General features: G+C 43.5%; 1 protein-coding gene across 1 annotated transcript in view; it reads right to left on the bottom strand.

The window, feature by feature from the left end:
* Positions 1 to 10,596, bottom strand: part of RBX1 (ring-box 1, E3 ubiquitin protein ligase) — an 18,788-nt gene extending 8,192 nt beyond the window's left edge. The window contains exons 1-3 of the mRNA XM_006866878.1: positions 10,467 to 10,596; positions 8,469 to 8,547; positions 1,060 to 1,130 (exon numbers count right to left, since the gene is read on the bottom strand). Coding sequence (XP_006866940.1) covers positions 1,060 to 1,130; positions 8,469 to 8,547; positions 10,467 to 10,544 — 228 coding nt within the window. The 5' untranslated portion in view covers positions 10,545 to 10,596. The remainder of the gene's footprint in view (positions 1 to 1,059; positions 1,131 to 8,468; positions 8,548 to 10,466) is intronic.
* Between the last annotated feature and the right edge of the window lie 9,196 nt (positions 10,597 to 19,792).

A 19,792-nucleotide genomic window follows, 5' to 3' on the forward strand; every position in this document is an offset into this window, starting at 1 on the left:
GAGGCTTTCTACTCCCGTAAGGATTTACACCCTCGGAAACCCTGTACAGGGTCGCTATAGGTCGGAACCGACTCGACGGCACACAACAACAACAACAATTTATATTTATTTAATGAATACTAGGCTTATTCTCACCATCTGCTCCTCGGAAACCCTATACAGGGTCACTATAGGTCAGAACCGACTCGACGGCACTTCACAACAACAATGCTTATTATATAAGGAGCTCTGGTAGCATAGTGGCTACAAATCAGGCTGCGAACCGCAAAGTCAGCAGTTCGTGGGAGAAAGATGAGGCTTTCTGGTTCCGTAAAGATTTACAGCCTCAGAAACCCTGTACAGGGTTACCGACTCCACAGCACACAACAACAACATCAACAATGCTTATTACGTACCAGATACCGTTCTACACATTTTTCAAATAGTAGTCAGCCTGTGCCAGAGCTCGGGGTCCTTTGTACCCACGGCACAGGAGGCCCTGAGCAAGGCAACTGTCCTTCATGTGGCTGCGACCCTACAGCAATCAGGGTGAATTTTTAGCACATGCTAAAAATCACATATTCACTGTTTCTTGTCCTTTACGACTGTCATCCTGAAAGACCGTATGCTCATTCCAAAGATGCTGCAAGAAATTCTTCTGGCATGAGTCATGTTAAAACAAACAAAAAAACCTAACTTATTATGCTTCACATACTTAAAGCACATATACACTCGAACACTTAGTCAACAAACTTATTTTCTGTAAACACCTGAGTTTGAAAACCAAAACTGTTTAGAAAATAAAGATTTCCACCAGCAGGATACTATTAGAGGCGTTGAGAAGGTAATCCCCAAAGGTGAATTCGCTGTGTTGCTAGCACATGGAGGAGTGAACACACTCCCAGTACCTAACAGTGTCTGAGCTCTAACAGGTCAACAGCACAATGATTTAGAACCCTTACTATCTGTATTCCTTTCGGATGATAGGTGAGCTGATCTTTTTTTCCCCCAAGTTATTTTCAAGACTGGCTAGCTGTTATAGGTTTACAAGCCATGCAGATAGGTAAGATGTTTCCTTACGTTACACACGCCCCACGCAACGGTACACTCTTCTGAAGTAGCAGATGCTTGGTTAGCTTGACATTCTATGCCTGTGGGAACAAGAGCAACAAGATCACTCGGCCTCCGGGGCAGTCACCTTTCAATCAATCTATAGCCACCAAAACCCATACAATTACAGACTGGTTCGTTAGTATCATTGGGTCTTTAATGAATGTGGGAAAGGATGAAGGATAGAGAAGGCACGTTTGGGACTTAACAGGATGCTTTGCAGCAACTAATCTTCTGTGGTGGTGGTTGTTTAAGCTCTGTCACGTTGGTTCCAACTCACAGCAACCCTGTATGGGGTTTCCAGGGTGATAATTCTTTGCTGGAGCAGAAAATCTTATCTTTGCCCGTTGTGGAGTGGCTGGTGGGCTCAAATTGCCTACCTTGTGGTTCACAGTCCAGTATTTAGCCTACCATGCCACCACACTACCCTTGTGGTACTGTGTGGTAATGTGCTGGACTGCAAAGTCAGTACCACAAGGTTGGCAGTTCAAGCTCACAAGTTGCTCCTCAGAAACACTATACAGGGTGGCTATGAGTCTGAATCACCTAGAAGGCACTTAACAACAGCAACAATTAAACAGTAACACATGGAAAAGTCACACTGTTTCAATTCTGAACATAGTCTCATTTGAAAATGGAAATGATTCTAATTTACTGAATGCTGAAAGCCACCTTATGGCTCTTCCCAGAACAGATAGCTTTTCCCCTTTCTTGGTGAATGCTTCTTCATGGGCCCTTACAAACCCAAACTTGTCCACATTAAGGCCTCAATGAGTGACAAGTTACTGTCCCTAAAGGAGGCAGGTGCAAAACAATAGAAAAAGAAGAGGCCTGTGGCAAACTGGCAAGTATGGTCTGTTGAAAGGCAGCAAAATTCAAAATTCTTTACTGTTCAACAGTCAACAATCAGGCCAATGGCTTAGCACTGAGGTCTACAAGTTGTGATGCCTACTGAAGTGGTTCCGTCTGGTAAGCAGAGCAGGTTAGTGCAAATGTAGTCAAATCATCCATTTCAGAGAGAAAAGGGAAGAGAATTTAAATAGAATAAAATTTGATGAGTAAAGTTCTAGTGTGGTTGCATATTCAAAGAACAAGAATTAGGAATGTAATTTGCTGTCTCAAGGTAGGAACTAAATGGAGTCTCCCTTCTGAAGAATGAAGAACTTTAGGAAAGGCTATTTAAGAGGAGATAACCAACTCAAAGTACCATGGGTGCAAAGTACTAAAACTGTAAAAAAATAATGAGTAGATGTTCATGGGTATATTTGGTTTTAGGGGATGAGATGTGTATATGATTTTTTTTTTTTCACCCTTTAAAGATGAGGCTTTCTGGTCCCGAGAAGATTTACAGCCTCGGGAACCCTGTACAGGGTCGCTATGGGTAGGAACCGACTCCACAGCACTTCACTTCAACCATGTAAGACCCAGCTAAAATCTCTATCTCCAGGGTGAAGTTTTACACATGAGCTGAATCATTTTTCTCTCCTTTAATCAAGAGCATGCACGCGTTTATTGATCATATTTACCATATGCATTATCCCTATCTTTTTACATAGCTGACCTCTGGCCTGTACTCTCAAACTTCCTGAGAGCAGTTTGGCCCACAGGCCATGTAAGTCCCTCCCAAGGCAACCACAGTTCCAGCCATCATGTTGTTGTTGTTGGTAAGTGCTGTCAAGTCGGTTCTGACTCACAGCAACACTGTGTAGGGTTTTCAAGGAGCAGTTGGTGGGTTTGAACTGCTGACCTATGGTCTGCAGTCCAGCGTTTATCCTATGGTGCTACATCAGGAGTCAGGGGTGAATTAAATATTTAACCAAATAAATACAGCAGGCTAATTTTCAAGTTGATAATTTTGTATGTATGGTCCGTGAATGATACTCTTTAAATTTTGGCAGAAAAAAAGGTTCCTCACCAAGCTGTAGAGAGAAGATGTCTTCCTAGGTCAAGTGTACAGTAGACTCTCAAGAGGCAAACAAAAACCACTTTCATAAATAGAAAAATGGGGGCCAGACTGATGTAAGGAACAAAAGCACACAGGAAAGATAGGATTGTCATCCAGGATGCCAAATAAAAAGGGATAGGAGCACTGGTAGCATAGTGGTTACGAGGTGGGCTGCTAACTTCAAGGTCAGCAGTTCGCAATTACAAGTGGTTCCATGGGAGAAAGATGAGGCTTTCTGTTCCTATAAAGATTTACAGCCATGGAAACCCTATACAGGGTCGTTATGAGTTAGAACCGACTCCATGGCACATAATCACCACATGACATGTAGTTAAGCCATCAAGTCGGTTCCAACTCATAGTGACCCTGTATAGGATTTCTGAGGAGCAGCTGGTAGGTTTGGACCACCAACCTTGTGGCTAGCAGGCCAGTGCTTATCCTAGAGTGCCACACCAGGACTCCTGACTAAATAGGAGTATAAAATGTGCTCACGTGGTAAATGTTTCCGGGCAATTGGGTGCAGAGTGTGACTACAGGGATTGAGGCAAGGTAGCTTAAACAGGGGAAGGAAAGGTTCACCATCAACCTGGAGTAGACAGACGCCGTGCACAACAGGTTTCTCTCATGCCCTTTGCAAAGGCAATTTATTTCACATGATTTGTAAAGCGCGGGGACTTTTCAAACTTCAATATAAGCCCATGGCCACCAAAAAACTGGGAAGGAAATGGTAGTTTCATCTTGGGAGCTAACAGATTTCATCCTCAAAACATTGACCCATCTGTGATTGCAAGAAGAGAAGAAGTTAAAATGGCAAAAGCTGGGTCCAAGCCCTTCTGGATGCTCTCTTACTCTGGAATACGATTCCCATAGGTAAAGGAGAAAAATCACACCTAGCGGACGGTGAATCTCAGTGACTCTTTAACACAACCAAGAAACAGGATAGTGTAAAACAACCGTGTGGTTCAGGCAGGACATGCAGTGTCAACACAGACAGACTCAAGAGAAGTCAAACCAAGAATGCCTCTCAGGAGATTGGGCAAAGCCATCCAAAACACCAACTCCAATGCCGTCAAGTCAATTCCAACTCACAGCAACCCTACAGAAGACAACTGAAGGGTTTCCCAGGGCATACGACTGTACAGAAACAGACTGCCACATCCTTCCTCTCCTGTGGAGCAACTGATGGGCTCAAAGCTTTTGGTTTATTAACAGTCAAGCACTTAACCACTGTGCCACCACAGCTCAGTGGGCAAAGCCTTAGCCACTTTTATTTTAAATTATGTGAAATAATTAGTTCTTTTCAGACAGTTATTCATTTAACACTTTGTAAGAGTTTATCTGAAAATAACCATTGTTGAATCAAGACCCTTTTTTTTTATCTTTTAAAATTGATCTCTTTACAAAAATTATAAGCAGTCCAGTATGGTAACAAGACTTCTCACATTAATGTCTAAAATCAATAAAAGGTATGATTTTTTTTTTTCAAAGGTTAAAAACTAGATCTTTCAGTTTTATCACGGTGCCTAGCAAAATGCCCAGCATATAAATATTCACTGAATGAATGAAAATGACTTAAAAAGAAAACATTACCATAATTTTTTGTTATAGGTGTCCAATATTCTGGTTCTTCTTCTGATATTTAGAATCTAACATGTCATAAACCAGATACCAAATTGGAGGCTTACGCCGATACCTCACATGTTCAGCTTGCTTTAGAGAAGACAGAATATGGGTGGCCTTTGTCTTTTGTGGTCCTCCCAAGAAAAGCATTCGCTGGTATCAAGAAGGGTACACACTGACTTAAACATAGAAGTGTTTTGTTTTGTTTGTTTTTATAAAAAGGGAATCCAACCTACAGAAAAGACCCCAAGAAAATAAAGTTCTCTCTGGCCACAATTCCCTGTGAAAACACAAGGCACAGAAATTGGCAAGCATGTAATCAAAGACCCCACCCAAACACATTTAAAGCTGTGCATGTGTTTTTCTATGATTGGCACCATCCGGCTATGTGAAGATCCTGGTGACTGCTGATTCGCTTGGACTGTACAGTGAAAATGTAAACACGATCAACGCCAAGAAAAACCAAGGGCAGTAAATTACCAACACAGGTCAGGATTGTTTTCTAACATAAAATACTGATTAGTACTTTCCAAGCTGAAGTATTCTCAGGTTATTTGGGTATCACTCCCATTTTGAGTTATCATTATTTACTTTAACAATCTTTGTCCTGAACTGATGATATACTGGACACTATGCTAGATGCTGGGGATAGAGCAGCAAACAGAGACACAGTAGAGAACCAACTAAATTAAATAACTGCTACTAAGGAACAGTACAGGATGCCTCAGGTACATTCAACTGAGTTGTCATAGCTTGCTATGTGTGCGTGGTCACAAGATATTTTTGATCAAGTCCAAGGTGAAAGTTAAAGACTGACTGGGTTAGCCCTGCACTGTCCAACAGAATAGCCATTAGCCCCATGAGGCTCCTGAGCTTTGAAATGTGATTGAACTGAGATGTGTTCTATGTATGAACCACACACTGAATTTCAGAGACCGACATAGTACAAAAAAACAAAATAAAGAATGTGAATGAACTCGTTTTTTATATTGACTACATGCTGAAATGAAAATAGTTTGGCTTGTAAAACAATTTTTACTGCAGTTAAAAACAATTCTCTATTAAAAAAGAAAGGAAATCATTTGGATGTAGTGGGTTAATGACATAGTGGTTAAAGTACTTGGTTGTCAACCAAAAGGTGGTGCTTTAAACTCAGCAGCCACTCCAGGGAGGACAAGCGGTGGCAATCTGCTTCTGACAAGATTGACAACCTTGGAAACCCCGTGGGGCGGTTCTACTCTGTCCTACAGGGTCGCTATGAGGCATAATCAATGCAACAGCAGTGGGTTTAGAGGGGTTTTTTGTGTGCACTGGGTTAAATAAAATACATTATTATAATTTTTCCAGTTTTTTTCCTTTTCACTGCGAGTAGTAGAAAATCTAAAGTCGTAAAGTACTCCCATTTCTGTCCTAGTGATACTGCACATCACTATGTTAGACACAGCAGAGGGCTTTGGCGGGGGGGCAAGGGATCTCCAGACACAGGGAAGGGAACATGTGGGGATTCTAATAAAAAGCATGGCACTTCTAAAACTGAAACTCAAAGGGAACACATGAGCGGGCATGTAAGCTTGCTGGGGACCACACTGGTATACTGATGAGTGGAAGAGGGGGAAAGGCAAAAATGAAAAAATGGGCTGAGTTCAACCACGTTCCATAGACTCCTCTTGACCTGGAGATGAGAGAAAGAAGAGGAAGGACTGGTTGTTCCGAAGTGTAATGAAACCTGGGGACACCTGAGCCCATGGACAAGGACATAGCCACAGAGGGTTACAGCCGAGAGTGAAGCATCCAGCTGATATGAAGCGAGAGGAGATGCACAAGAACACCCAAACTTGCAGATAGCACCCATTTAACCTAGCCTTGATGGCTTGATAATCAGAACTCAACTAGAGAAAGATAAAAATAAAGAATTTTTGATAAAGGAAATGAGGGTAAATTGCTACAATTTGATGAACTTGACCTACTCAAGGATGTAGTAGCTCAAAATACCAACTGAAAGGGAAGGAGTCTTCACATCAAACATCAATCCTATCCCCTCTGCATACAGAGTAGATTGGGATGGGCAACTTAGACATTGGCTACCTAAAATGAGGAGACTAAAAGGCATGAAATGACTGCTTACAAAGTTTCAGGAGGGAGTTTAGTGTAAGAGTGTATGTGTGTGGGGGGAGAGGGGGAAACAGAGTCCCAACCGAATAGTTTTCATCTTGTATAAATGGATCTGGTGAAAAGAGATGGGGACAAGATTCCTATGATTCAACAGTGAGTAATCGTTATCATGATTAATTGCGACTGTCACAACTGTAAAGGCAGAAGTTCTGTAACAAAAATGGGGGAGTAGTTAATCTTACAGTCCAGAAACAGAGGACCCTAGGACCATCAAAGGAGAAGAGCACAAGCAGAATGCGGGACCTTATCCAGAGAAGCAACAACGCCACAGATGGAGGCAGAGATGGGGACATGGAGAAAGGGAGCAGCTGTGGACTCTAGATTTATGGAAAGAGAGGGACTGAGAGCTGACGGCCAGGAGGCAAACTTGCAGAATGTACCCTTTGGTGGTTTAAGTTATTATAAAGATACCTAAGTGTTTTTTAAAGAAGAACAAAAAAGAATAGAGAGAAATACTGTTAACTGATGGTACATGGAGGGGGTTATAAACATTGTTAATGAAACAAAGTATATGATTTGTTGAATACAAAACTAATGATCTACACTGTAAATTTCACTCAATTCAAAATAAAAACTTTTTAATAAAAAATAATGCATGCCTATAATTGCAATTCTAAACACTTGAAGTTTCTCTGACCCATTTCTGATCTCAGTAACAAACCATTTTAATGCCTGGGTGAAAACAGTTAGTGTCAACTGTTCTTGGTGTAATCAACCTTCTTGTCCAGCGAACAGCTGTAATGAGATCCACCAGGTGTTGACCGGAGCAGCTCTGTAAGGTAAGCACTAGACTGCTAACTGCAAGGCTAACAATTGAAACCCATCAGCCACTCCTCAGAAATCCGATAAAGGGTCTATATGAGTTGAAACCAGCTGGGTGGCACTTGACAACAACCAGTTAACTACCGTATGTCATGGATTATGTAGAGACTAAAATAAAACTTGTTTAACACAATTTACTGCCTATTTAGAAGTCAGGAGCTTTACAATGTTTGGAGCTACAATCAAAAACTCCTTCTTCCATTAGAGGGGAAGAAGGAGAGTTGTGTTTAGGGAACACTAAGCTTTCTGTTAATGACAGTGAAATGATTTAGAAAAGGGTAATGTGCAACTTAAAATAATATAATCAGTGCCACTGATTTGCACATGTAGAAACTGTTGAGATGCCAGGTTTTGCTACATATATTTTTTATGACAATAAAATTAAAAATTAAAAACAAATAAAGAAAATTTCTTACTCCTTGGTTTTCCTTTATAAATCTTACCTAACAAAAAGCAGTTCAGATAGAATATTTTAGCCCAAAGTTTAGCTTCTTCTTACCACATTTCTGTCTTTGAGTCTGGATAGGTAATGAGGGACATAAAGAAGAAAAAGCAACAGTGCCTCTGTGCCCACAATTCATTCTAAATGTGGTCCTGCCATCTTTAGATTGAGTAGATTTATTCTGAGAGCTGCCTAGGCCTCCAGGACAAAATCAAAATCTACTCTATTTTAAACACACCAACATACTAGCTACAAAAGACCCAAGTCCTCTGACTACACTTAATGTATCTCTTTATGAAGAAGAAAATTAGTCACATTAGGATAGTCACAATCCCTGTAACCTTCTCAACTTCCTCCCATCCTGTTCCAATTACTTACAAAGATCCATAATGTGGTTCCTGCAGATGGCACAGTTATCAACGACAATATCCCAGGCCCAGAGGGCTACTGCATTCCACTGCAAAGAGAAAAAGGGGGAACAATGCATTCTCCTTGTAACATAACACACGCACGCACGTACATGCACAAACACACTCACGCGCACACACACACTCTAGATTTCATGCTGAAGTAGAAGTTACCATCTCTTTGGCCACAGGGACCATCAAGCAAAAGAATATTCTTAGTTATTGTATCAGAGGACAACAGTAGGCTATGTGTATGTTCTTTCCATCTTCATACGACTGATATGTGCACACAGAAATTAATACATCATCTTTGATTTTTTTTCCCCCCTACAGCTATAAAGAATTTCAATCAGTTGTAACAATGCAAGCAGAACAGGAATAATTTAAGTGTCTGTTTTGACTCTAATAATCACAAATCTGTGTTACTATGAAGCTTCCCCGGGCAGGTGCAGAACTCAACATCTGCAGGGATAAAGAATTAAATATCTGCTCTTCAAGGCAGATTTGGAAGCTCGAGTGGGGAGGTAAAGCTAGGAACAGAAGGAACTAAGAGAATGATTGGATCACAGAATGGGAAACCATGGGATAAGCTGGACAACTAATTACACACTATAGCAGTCAGTACACAGAGCTCAAATCCGACAAAATTAGTCCATTACAAACTCTAGGAACCACTAATATTTGGTTTAGTCCCTACCATCAAATACACTGATGCTCATTCACATCCTTTACACACAGACTTGTACATTGTGTGGAGAGTTTACCTAAAAGTGGTACTTAATTCAACCTTCTTGCTTCTGCAGCTATACATCCTCCAAGCTCCCTTTTCTTCCACTAAGGAATCGACTCGAAGGCACTTAACAGCAACAACAACATCTTCACCTCTTTCAAGCTCAATTCTGTGTCTAGGAACTTCGTCAACACTTTTCATCCCACAGCTTCAACTTGGAGGGGGAAAGCCTACTTCTATTATTCTTCAATATGGCTGCTGGCTGCAATTGAGCACACAGTGCCCACAATGAGCCGCCAAAATGCAGTTGGGGGTGGGGGGAGGATATTGTCAAGTGTTCAGCCAGTGCCTCCAGGAATAACATCTTTCCTATTTCAGAACCCTCATTTTGAACAGATTTATTTCATCCTAGATAGAAATCAACACTTTTCTCCCAAACTGCTGGCAAGCCACTAACAGGCATGTCTGCTTTCCCAATTTTACCAGCACTCGGCTATAAATGCCACAAGGTTTGGGCTCGTATCTTCATGAACTCCACTAAGCTTTTTTTTTTTTTTTGAGGGCGACGGGTAATTCCCAACATGACGGAGAACCACAGGCCTGGAATGGCTGTGTGACAAACCAACAGACGTCTCAGAAGACCAAGCTTTAGGCTAGAAAGACTTTTACTCGGCGGAGTGAAGGCCAATGATAGGGTTAATGGTGGCCTCGATTGTTCGAGGACCAGTCGGGGTCCCTCAGAGTGAATGAGACCCCAAAAGCTGCAAAAAGGGGAGGAGCAAGAAGCGCTCCAGCCGGGCTCCTCAAGGGGCCTCCACTGCGGTAGGACCTTAGGTTCCTGGCTTCCGCCGCACTGCCCCATCCTCCACCCACCGCAGTAGCTTGGACTCCCCCATCCACCCACCTACACACCCCACCCTCCCCTTCCTCCACCCTTCAACCACTCCAGTGACAGCTCAGGGGCTTGGCTCCCGCAACCAAACCGCAGCCCCGCCTATCTGAATAAGCGCCTCCGTGATTGGCCCCACAGCTTCAGAGCGAAATCAACACTGCTTCTGTCATTGGGTTGTCCTCACGCCAATCAGCGCCGAGACCCGCCCCCCGGCTTCCTTTCGAGTACCCGGTTCCAGGAACGCCCTGAAATGAAGCCCTTTCCTCCGCGCCTCGGTCACCCTCGGGCCTGCCAGTCAGATCGGTGCCCCTCTAGCTTCTTTGAGGAAGGCGCTGGCGAGACCCAACCTTTTTCACTTCAAAGCGCTTCTTGCCCGCGCCGCTGTTGGTGCCGCTCGGGGTATCCACATCCATCGCTGCCGCCATTTTGGAAACACACGGTCCGTCGTCCGGCTACTGCGCCTGCGCAGAAGCGTACGCCTCGCTTACCCCCCCCTACACACACCCAGAGCGCCTCCTCCCGCACCCCACCCCTCCCTGGCGCGCGAGGGGCAGTAGGGGCGGAGCACATGGCCACGCCTCTTAAAGGCGCTAGCGCGGTTCCCCCTCCTGGCGGCGGGGGAGGAGGCGGTGGCCTGGGGGCTGGGGCGGGGCCGGGCGGGGCCGCGCAGACGTGAGCGAGCGGGGGAAATGTTCGGAAGCCTGGCTCTGTCTCCCTCCCCCAGGAAGCCCCCGGCCCCATTCTCTTGGCTGGGGCGGCGGCTGCTTCCTCTGCCTCGTCCCCGACCTGCGGCCCCGGCCCGGCCCCGCCTGGCGCGAGTCCCAGCCGCGTTCCACCCCGCCTGCCACCGAGACCCCACGCGGGCCTTTTCGCAGGTCCTGATCCTAGCCAGGCCCGGCCGGGGTGCAGCCTCCCTGGGAAGCTGGAGGACGATTGGTTTCCTGATTGCCATTCCGGAAACGAGCTGGGGGTTGGAAGAACAGCGCTTCCAGATCCTCTTTCCGAGGCCTGTATCTGAGCGGGCATCCTAACCCATTGCCATCACCTGCTAACCACAAATAGAGGAGGCTCCTCTGTAGTACCTGTCAGCCCTACAATGGCCTTTGCTTTCTGTTCACGCGCTTCAGCTTCTCACATGAGAACACGTTCTCCACTTCTCCATAAGTCACCTAACTATACGTTCTTTCATCCTCTTTTCTGCCCTCTGCTCCTTAGGCCCTTCTGCAATCACTTTGCTGCTTAATTTCTGTGGGACACACTGCCATTTCTCTACTGGTCATTCCCTGGGGCTCAAGACACCTGTGTGTCACCTCCCATTTCTAGACCAGGCCCTCTTTTACAATCCCAACTTCAACTGAGCTATGACTCAGCTAAATCACTCTTAAGACTTAGTTGAGTTGAAGTATCCTCTTTTCTCCTAGAAGAAAATTGGGGAGCCAGTGGAGTGTGGTCTTGACTCCATGCTAATCCGGAAGAACTGCCATTTGTTTCCTTGTCTGAGTCATAAACAGGAACAACAAATCAGTGCAAACACCCCCACAGTTTTAATCAGACTACGAAAGAGAAAATGTGTGACACCCTAAAGCATAGGAACTCAACAAAGTTTTTCTTTGCCTGTTTTGTTAAATGTATCATGTTAAATTTTGTCTTCTAATTTATTGTGTGGTTACAGATTCCTGCAGATACTCTAGAAATATGATGTGCTGTAGCATAAGGCCCGGACTGCTAACCAAGAAGTTGGTGGTTCAAACCCACCAGCTGCCCCTCTCAAACCCTATACAGGATTGCTATGAGTCAGAACTGACTTGACCGCATTTACCAACAACAGTAAATTTGGGAGGATCGTGACTCTTTAGGAGAGGTACTGGACTGCTGACCAGAAGGCTGGTGGTTGAAGCCTACCTGCCACTCCTGGGAGAAAGATGAGGCTTTCTACTTCTGTAAAGATGTACTGCCTCAGAAACCCTATAAAGGTGGCTTTGAGTCAGAACCTGCTCCCGGGCACTTAACACAAACATAGTAAATTAAGGAGCCCTGGTAGCACAGTGGAGTAAGCATTTGACTGCTAACCCAAAAGCTGGAGGTTCAAACTCAACAGCCACTCCTTGGAAACCCTATACAAGGTCACTATGAGTCAGAAGTGACTTGACAGCACTAAACAACAACAACATGTTATTGAGAACCCATTTCTCCATCATTGAATTCATCTGTTGAATACCTACTACACTGGACGGCAAACTGCAAAGTCAGTGGTTCAAACACACCAGCCGCTCCTTGAAAACCCTAAACAGAGTCGCTAGGAGTTGGAACCTACTCAACCACACTTAACAATTATAAACAGAAGAGACAGTGATGATGAGCTCAAACAAGGTCATTTCTTGTAGAGAAATAATATACAAGTCAACAAGTAAATACATCAGATAACCTCAGGTGACCTAAAGAAAACAAAACAAGGTAATGGCATACAAGGGAAGTGGTGTGGAGGTGGTTGTATGCCATGGAGCGGCTGGTAGATTCAAACTACTGACCTCAGAGTCTGCAGCCCAATTTATAAACCTCTACCAGACTTCCGAAGGAAAGTGGTTTGTTGTTGTTGTTGTTAGGTGCCATCGAGTCAGAACCGACCCATAGTGACCTTATGCACAGCAGAACAAAACACTGCCCGACCCTGGGCCAACCTCACTACTGGTGCCACACTTGAGTCCATCGATGATAAATCGGGTGGTTAGGGAAGACCTCTATGAAGAGGTGACTTTTAGCTGAAGCTTCAATGATAAAATACACTGCAAACCTGAGGAAAATGCAAAAGCCCTGAGGCAGGAATGGGCTCGGCTTATTTGAGAAGGCAGAGGCTGAGCTTGACTTCCAGAATTCCATACCATCCTCCTTTTCCTCCTACCTCACACACTACACCATCTCAATCTCCTTTGTTAGCACCTGGGCTAGGTTTTTGATCCTCTTCTCCACCCACATTTGCTTCCTTGAATGATGACTTTCTTAGCTTTAATGTAATATCTATATATAAATAACTCCCAAATGTATGTCTTCAATCTCTGTACTTCTATGTCTGGCATCTCCCTTAGAAGTCAGAGACCTCAAACTTGACATGCCCTAAACAGAAATTCTGATGGCCTCCAACCTGCTTTACCTACAGTTTCCCCATTTCAGTTGATAGCAACTCCATCCTTCCAGTAACCCAGGCCACAAACTTTAGAGTTATCCTTGGATTTACTACATTTGCATTTGTTCCATCAAGAAATTCTGTTGGCTCTACCTTCAAAGCATACTCCGAATCTTGATGCTTCTTACCATCTTCACTGTGGCCATTCTGATCCTGAATTACTAAAATAATCTCCTGCTAGTCTCATTTTTAACTTTACTACCCTACCTTTGCAGAGCAGCCCACAGAACCTTTTACAGAATATTGTTATTGTTAAACCAAAAAACCAACTGACTGCCATTAAGTCAGTTCCAACTCAGAGCATCCCTATGTACAATAGAACAACAGTCCATCTTGTTGAGGGTCTTCTTCTTTGTATGACCCTCTTAATTTAATAGGCAGTGTGGTGGCTCCATAAGATAAACACTGAACTCTGAACCACAATGTCGGCAATTTGATCCCACCAACTGCTCTGCAAGATAAAGATGAGGGTTTCTGTTCCTGCAAAGATTGACGGTCCTGGAAACCTTGTATAGGGCCTCTCTATGAATTGCAATCAACTCAATGGCACTTAACAACAACAACTAAGCATGATGTCCTCCAAGGACACTGCCTGTCCTGCACTATCCCCACAATTGTTGCTGTTGTTTGAGCCCATTGCTGCAGGCACTGGGTCAATCCATTTCATTGAGGGTCATCCTCTTTTTCGATGACCCTCTTACTTTACTAAGTATGATGTCCTTCTCCAGTGACAAGTCCCTCCTGATAACATGTCCAAAAATATGTGAGACACAGTTTTGCCATCCTCACTTCTAAGGAACATTCTGGTTGTACTTCTTCCAAGACAAATTTGTTTGCTCTTCTAGCAGTCCATGGTAATACTCAATATTCTTTGCCGACACCATAGTTCAAAAGTATCAATTCTTCTTGGTTTTCTTTATTCATTGTCTAGCGTTCATGGGCATATGCGGTGACTGAAACACCATGACTTGGGTCAGGTACACCTTAGTCTTCAAAGTGACATCTTTGCTTTCTAACACTTTAGAAAATTCTCTTTGTCCAATGCAGTAAGTTTTACAGTATAAACAGATGACATTGTTGTCTTTAGAACACTCTCCAACAGCTTCCCATTTTACTCAAGAAAATTCAAAGTCCTTATTATTGTTGGATGCCATTGAGTAGGTTCCAACTCACAGTGATCCTATGCACAATAGACTGAAACACTGCCCAGTTCTACGCCAGCCTCACAAGTATTGTTAGGTTTGAACCAAAGTGCTTTGCTCTTTTTTTTTTTAACCTTCTTTTTTCTTTTTCAGTGGTCCATATAGCTTCTAATGAAGTTCTGGTGGTACGGTGGTTAAACAGTAGGATGTTTACAGAAAGCATGGTGCTTCGAATCCACTCAGTAGCTTTGTAGAAGGAACTTTCTACTTCCTTAAAGATGTCAATTCTTCTGTCCCATGGGGTAGTATGAGTTGGAGCACCTTCTAACATGCTTTGATTGTACTGTTGTCCTTGCCAACAGTACAACAGTGCGGATTTTCGTTGTTGACTTGTTACACAGCTCCTAGAACAGTATCTGGCACATTGCACATGCTTAGTATGTGTTGAATGATTAATTTAGAATGTACTGAACAAGGCCAAGAGTGGTAGTGGTGGTGGTGGTAGTGGTGATGTGCCGTGGAGTCGGAACCGACTCTTAGAGACCCTGTACAGGGTTTCCAAGGCTGTAAATCTTTACCGGAGCAGAAAGCCTCATCTTTCTCCCCTGGAACAGCTGGTAGTTTCAAACTGCTGTTTCACATCACAGCCTGATTCGTAACCACGCTACCAGAGTCCTGGTGGGAGATGTCAAAACAGAGGCCAGATCAGGTAGAGATTTTACTACCAATGTCATGGGAGGGGTAAACGATCCCTCGTTTCAGTATGTATAAGTTTTTTAGCTTTGTGAAGAAGGGACTGTGTGAATGTAAGCGAGGATGCGGCAACCACTTGAAGGTTATCAGCTTTGTGCCTGGGTGGTGTTAATGGTTAACATGATTAGGCTGCTAACCGAAAGATTGGAGGTTCAAGTCCACGCAGAGGCACTTTGGAAGAAAGGGCTGGTGTTCTGCTTCCAAAAAATGAGACGTTGAAAGCCTTCTGGAGCACAGTTCTACTTAGCTGCACATGGCTAATGGTTGGTGGCTGTGTGTTGTCAACTCATAGCGACTCTGTATAGGGTTTCTTTTTCTTGTGGAGCACAGCTGGTAGATTCCCGCTGCTGACCTTGTGATTAGCTGGCCAACACGCAACCCATTATGCTCTACCAAGGCTCCTTCACAACAACCACAACAACACAGTGGTGAAACAGATGGCTTAGGGGCAAATCTAATAAGCTATGAAAACATGTCTTAATTTCTTCTGAAGAGATTTGACTGTTGTGGTGAGTGTTGTTGTTATTGCTGAGTGCCGTTGGGTCAGTTCCTAGTCATAGTAACCCTGTAAAAGCTTTCCGAGGAGCACGAGTTTGAACCACCAACCTTGCGGTTCAAGCCTGCCTCGAAGTCCAGTGCTTTATCCTGCTGCGTCTTAACAGTACCCCACTGTGGGGATCAGTTAGGGCATTTCCTTGACTAGATTCTGCTTCATAAACCTAAGAAAACTTTTTGTGGTGTCCATATGGATTCCTACCCTTCATCATTTCACTTCATCTACTACGCAACAGGTTGTAATTTTACCTGTATCGCTTTCATCCATCCATTTATTCAACAAACATTTCTAAAATACCGATAGCACCTGCAGTCTTTCCACACTGTTCTAGGTAAAAAGGCGCCTGATAGTTTACAGATTTACTTGCAAAAGGCCCCTTTCATCATTGAACTTATGGTGTAAATTGTGGTCACAGTCAATTAATGTTAATTCCAATGCATTTTAGGAAAGGAAAACTACAAGGCACTTTGAAGCAGAAAGCAAGGAAATTCAGCCTAATCCAGGGGTGTGTGATGAGTCCTCCTCAGGGAAATGGTTTGAAATTGAAGGATGAGCCAGACAAAGAGGCATGGATGCAGTGTGGAATGCTGGTAAAAACAAACAAGCTACCTTCAATCCATTCAAACTCATGGCAACCCCAAGTGACCCCACATTAGTAGAGTACAACTGAGCACCATGGGATTTCCTGGTTGTGTTCTTTATGGAAGCAAATCACCAGGACCTTTCCTTGATGGATGGGCTTGGATCATCAACCTTTTGGTTAGTGCTCAAGTACAAACCATTTACGCCACCCAGGGACCTGGTGTGTTGGTAAATGTTTTTTAAAAGAGATGAATATAAATAAAGCCCTGATTTGTAACATTTAACAGCTAGCATGAAAATTTTCAGAAAATGTAACGTTCACTCGTTATTTGTTTATTAACTTTTTATCGAGGTTTGGTTGAAAGCTGACAGAGCACATTCGTTTTCCATTTAACATTTTGTTCACATTTTGTTCCATGAATTAGCATTCACTCTTGTGAGCCGCCTTGGATACACACAATACTAACGATGGTAGAGGACGGTGGTGTTCCAGGTAGAAGGAACAAGATACAGAAAGCACTGGAGGCTGCAGAACGCATTGTTGTCACTGTTGTGAAGTGCTGTGGAATTGGTTTCTGAGGTTGTCAGTCTCTACAGGAGCCCGTAGAGGCGCTGGTGGCTTCAAACTGCTGATCTGCGGTTAGCAGCCCGTTGTTTCATTTACTACCTGTAATGTTGTTAAGTGACGTTGAGGCGGTTCCAACTCATCGTGACCCTGTATAGAGTTTACGAGGAGTAACAGGTGGGTTTGAACCGTCGACTTTGTGGTTAGCAGTCCAGTGCTTATTATACAGTGCTACACCAGGACTCAGGCGGAGTGCACTCTTACAGACATCTGAACTGACTGACATATAAAACAAGGAAAGCGACGTATAGTGAGGCAGTGCAGGAGTCCTGGTGTGGTGCTGTGGGTTAATGCGCTGGACTGCAAAGTCAGTTCAAACTGCACACAGTTCAAGCTCACCAGCTGCTCCTTGGAAATCCTATATGGGGTCACTATGGGTCAGAACCAACTTGGCGGCACTTAACAACAACAAGGTGGTGTATAAGAGACAGTTATTAGTATTTCTTCCAGATTCCATATTCAGCAATGTCATGTTGGTAGCTTGAAATTGGCCAGGTTAGGAATATTTACAACCATGGAAATAGACTCTACAAATCAGGATTCCTTCTCTTTTTCTCACCCAGAGACAATTGTTAAACATTTATCACTGGTAGGGTAAGACTTTTAAGTAAAAGATTTTAATCTTTATCCTTAGTGATAAGAAGCCATTAAAGAATTTTAGCCTGGTGAGTCATATGATCTGATACACTTTCTAAAAAATACTACTTAGGACTTTCACTTTTCCCATTTTCTCCCACTAAGTACAACCAAAAACTGGCTATTGGGTTACTTATTTTCCTAGGGGAAGACCATAGAAGAATTGATGCCTTTGAGTTATGGTGTTGGAGGAGAATATTGAAAGTGCCATGGGCTGACAAAAGAACCAATAGATCTGTTTTGGAAGAAGTGCAGCCAGAGTGTTTCTTAGAGGCCAAGATAGCCAAACTTTGGCTCTCATGCTTCAGACATATTGTCACTGGAGAAGGATATCATGTTTGGTAAGGTGGAGGGTCAGAGAAAAAGAGGAAGACCCCCAACGAGATGGATTGGCCAAGTCGCAGCATCAGTGGACTCAAGCGTGGCAACAGTAGTGAGGTTGGTCCAGGATCGGGCAGTGTTTCGTTCTGCTGTGCATAAGGTCACTATGGGTCGGTACCAAGTCGATGGCACCTAACAAACAACTATTAAAAATTACCGCAAACTCTGTTGCTCACAACAACAGAAATGTATTGGCTCACAGTTCTGGAGACCTTCAGGATTCAGAAGTCTGAATTAAGGGTGTCAGCAAGGTTATGCTTTCTCTAAAGCAGGATAAATTCAAATCTATACCAAGACACTATACATCATTGTCAAATGAAGTTCTGAAAACTAAAGTTGGAAAAAAAACAAAACTTTTTTTTCAAACTTTTTCTTGTGAATTGAGTGAAGGTTTAAAAAGTAGATCATCCATTTTACATTCAACCAATCACACACTTCATTCCATCTCATTAATTGCATTCCTCTCAGTGTAACATCACCCAGTCCACCCACTTCCTCCCTGTGTTTATTTCTCCTCCTCCTCCTTCCCCAAGCCTTCTGATTTTTGTCCTTAGGTAAACGCTGCCCTTCTGATCTCAAATTGTTGATCATTCTTGCAGTAATGTCTCCCTGCCCCGCTCCCCCATATACCTATCTATTGCTTGGCTGAAAATTGAACCACGGGGGTGAGTTCAGTTCTAGACCTGAAAGGTGACAAAGAGTGATAGCCTTGGGGTTCTGCCAGTCTCTGTGACCAGTAAGCCTGGTTGTTTTTTTTATGATGTTGAGTTTTGTTCCACATTTTCTCCCACTCCATCTAGGACCTTCTAATGTGATTCCTGTAGTTGGCAGTGGTAGCCGAGCACCATCTAGTTCTTCTGGTCTCCTGGTTATGGAAACTGATATTCACATGTTCCATTGGTCCACCAGACTAATTGTTTCCAACACAGATTTGTTTATTTTTCTGAAAGTCCATAGTACTTCCAATTTTCTTCTCCAATGCCAGAATTCAAATGCATAGATTCTTTTGTGGTCTTCCTTTTTCACTGTCCAACTTTCACATGCATATGAGGCTATTGAAAATACCATGGCTTCAGTCAGGCATACCTTAGTTCTCAAGCTGACATCTTTGCTTCTGAATACTTTAAGAGGTCTTGTACAGCAGATTTGCGTAATGAAGTCCATTGTTTGATTCTTAACTTGCTTGCATGAATGTTGAGTGTGGATCCAAGCAAAATGAAGTCTTTGACAACTGCAATCTTTTCTCCATTTATCATGACATTGTACTGATCCAGTGGTCTACATGTTGTTGTTGTTAGGTGCCATCAAGTTGGTACCAACCCATAGCGACCCATACACAGCAGAACGAAACACTGTCCAATCCTGGGCCAACCTCACTATTGTTGCCATGCTAGAGTCCATTGATGCTGCCACTTGGCCAATCCATTTCGTTGGAGGTCTTCCTCTTTTTCTCTGACCCTCCACATTACCAAACATGATATCCTTCTCCAGCGACTATTCCCTCCTGACAAAATGTCTGAAGTGTGGGAGAAGAAGTTTGGCCGCCTTGGCCTCCAAGGACCACTCTAGCTGCACTTCTTCCAAAACAAGATTTATTGGTTCTTTTGGCAGCCGATGGTACTTTCAATATTCTCCTCCAACACCATTAACTCAAATACGTCAATTCTACGGTCTTCCTTATTTACTCTCCCGCTTTCACATGCATATGAGGTTATTCAAAATACTATGGCTTGGGTCAGGCGCACCTTAGTCCTCAAGCTGACATCTTTGCTCTTCAACAGTTTAAAAAGGTCTTGTGCAGCAGATTTGCCTAATGC

The sequence above is a fragment of the Chrysochloris asiatica genome, unplaced genomic scaffold (assembly GCF_000296735.1).
Source record: "Chrysochloris asiatica unplaced genomic scaffold, ChrAsi1.0 scaffold00097, whole genome shotgun sequence".
Taxonomy (NCBI): Eukaryota; Metazoa; Chordata; class Mammalia; order Afrosoricida; family Chrysochloridae; genus Chrysochloris; species Chrysochloris asiatica.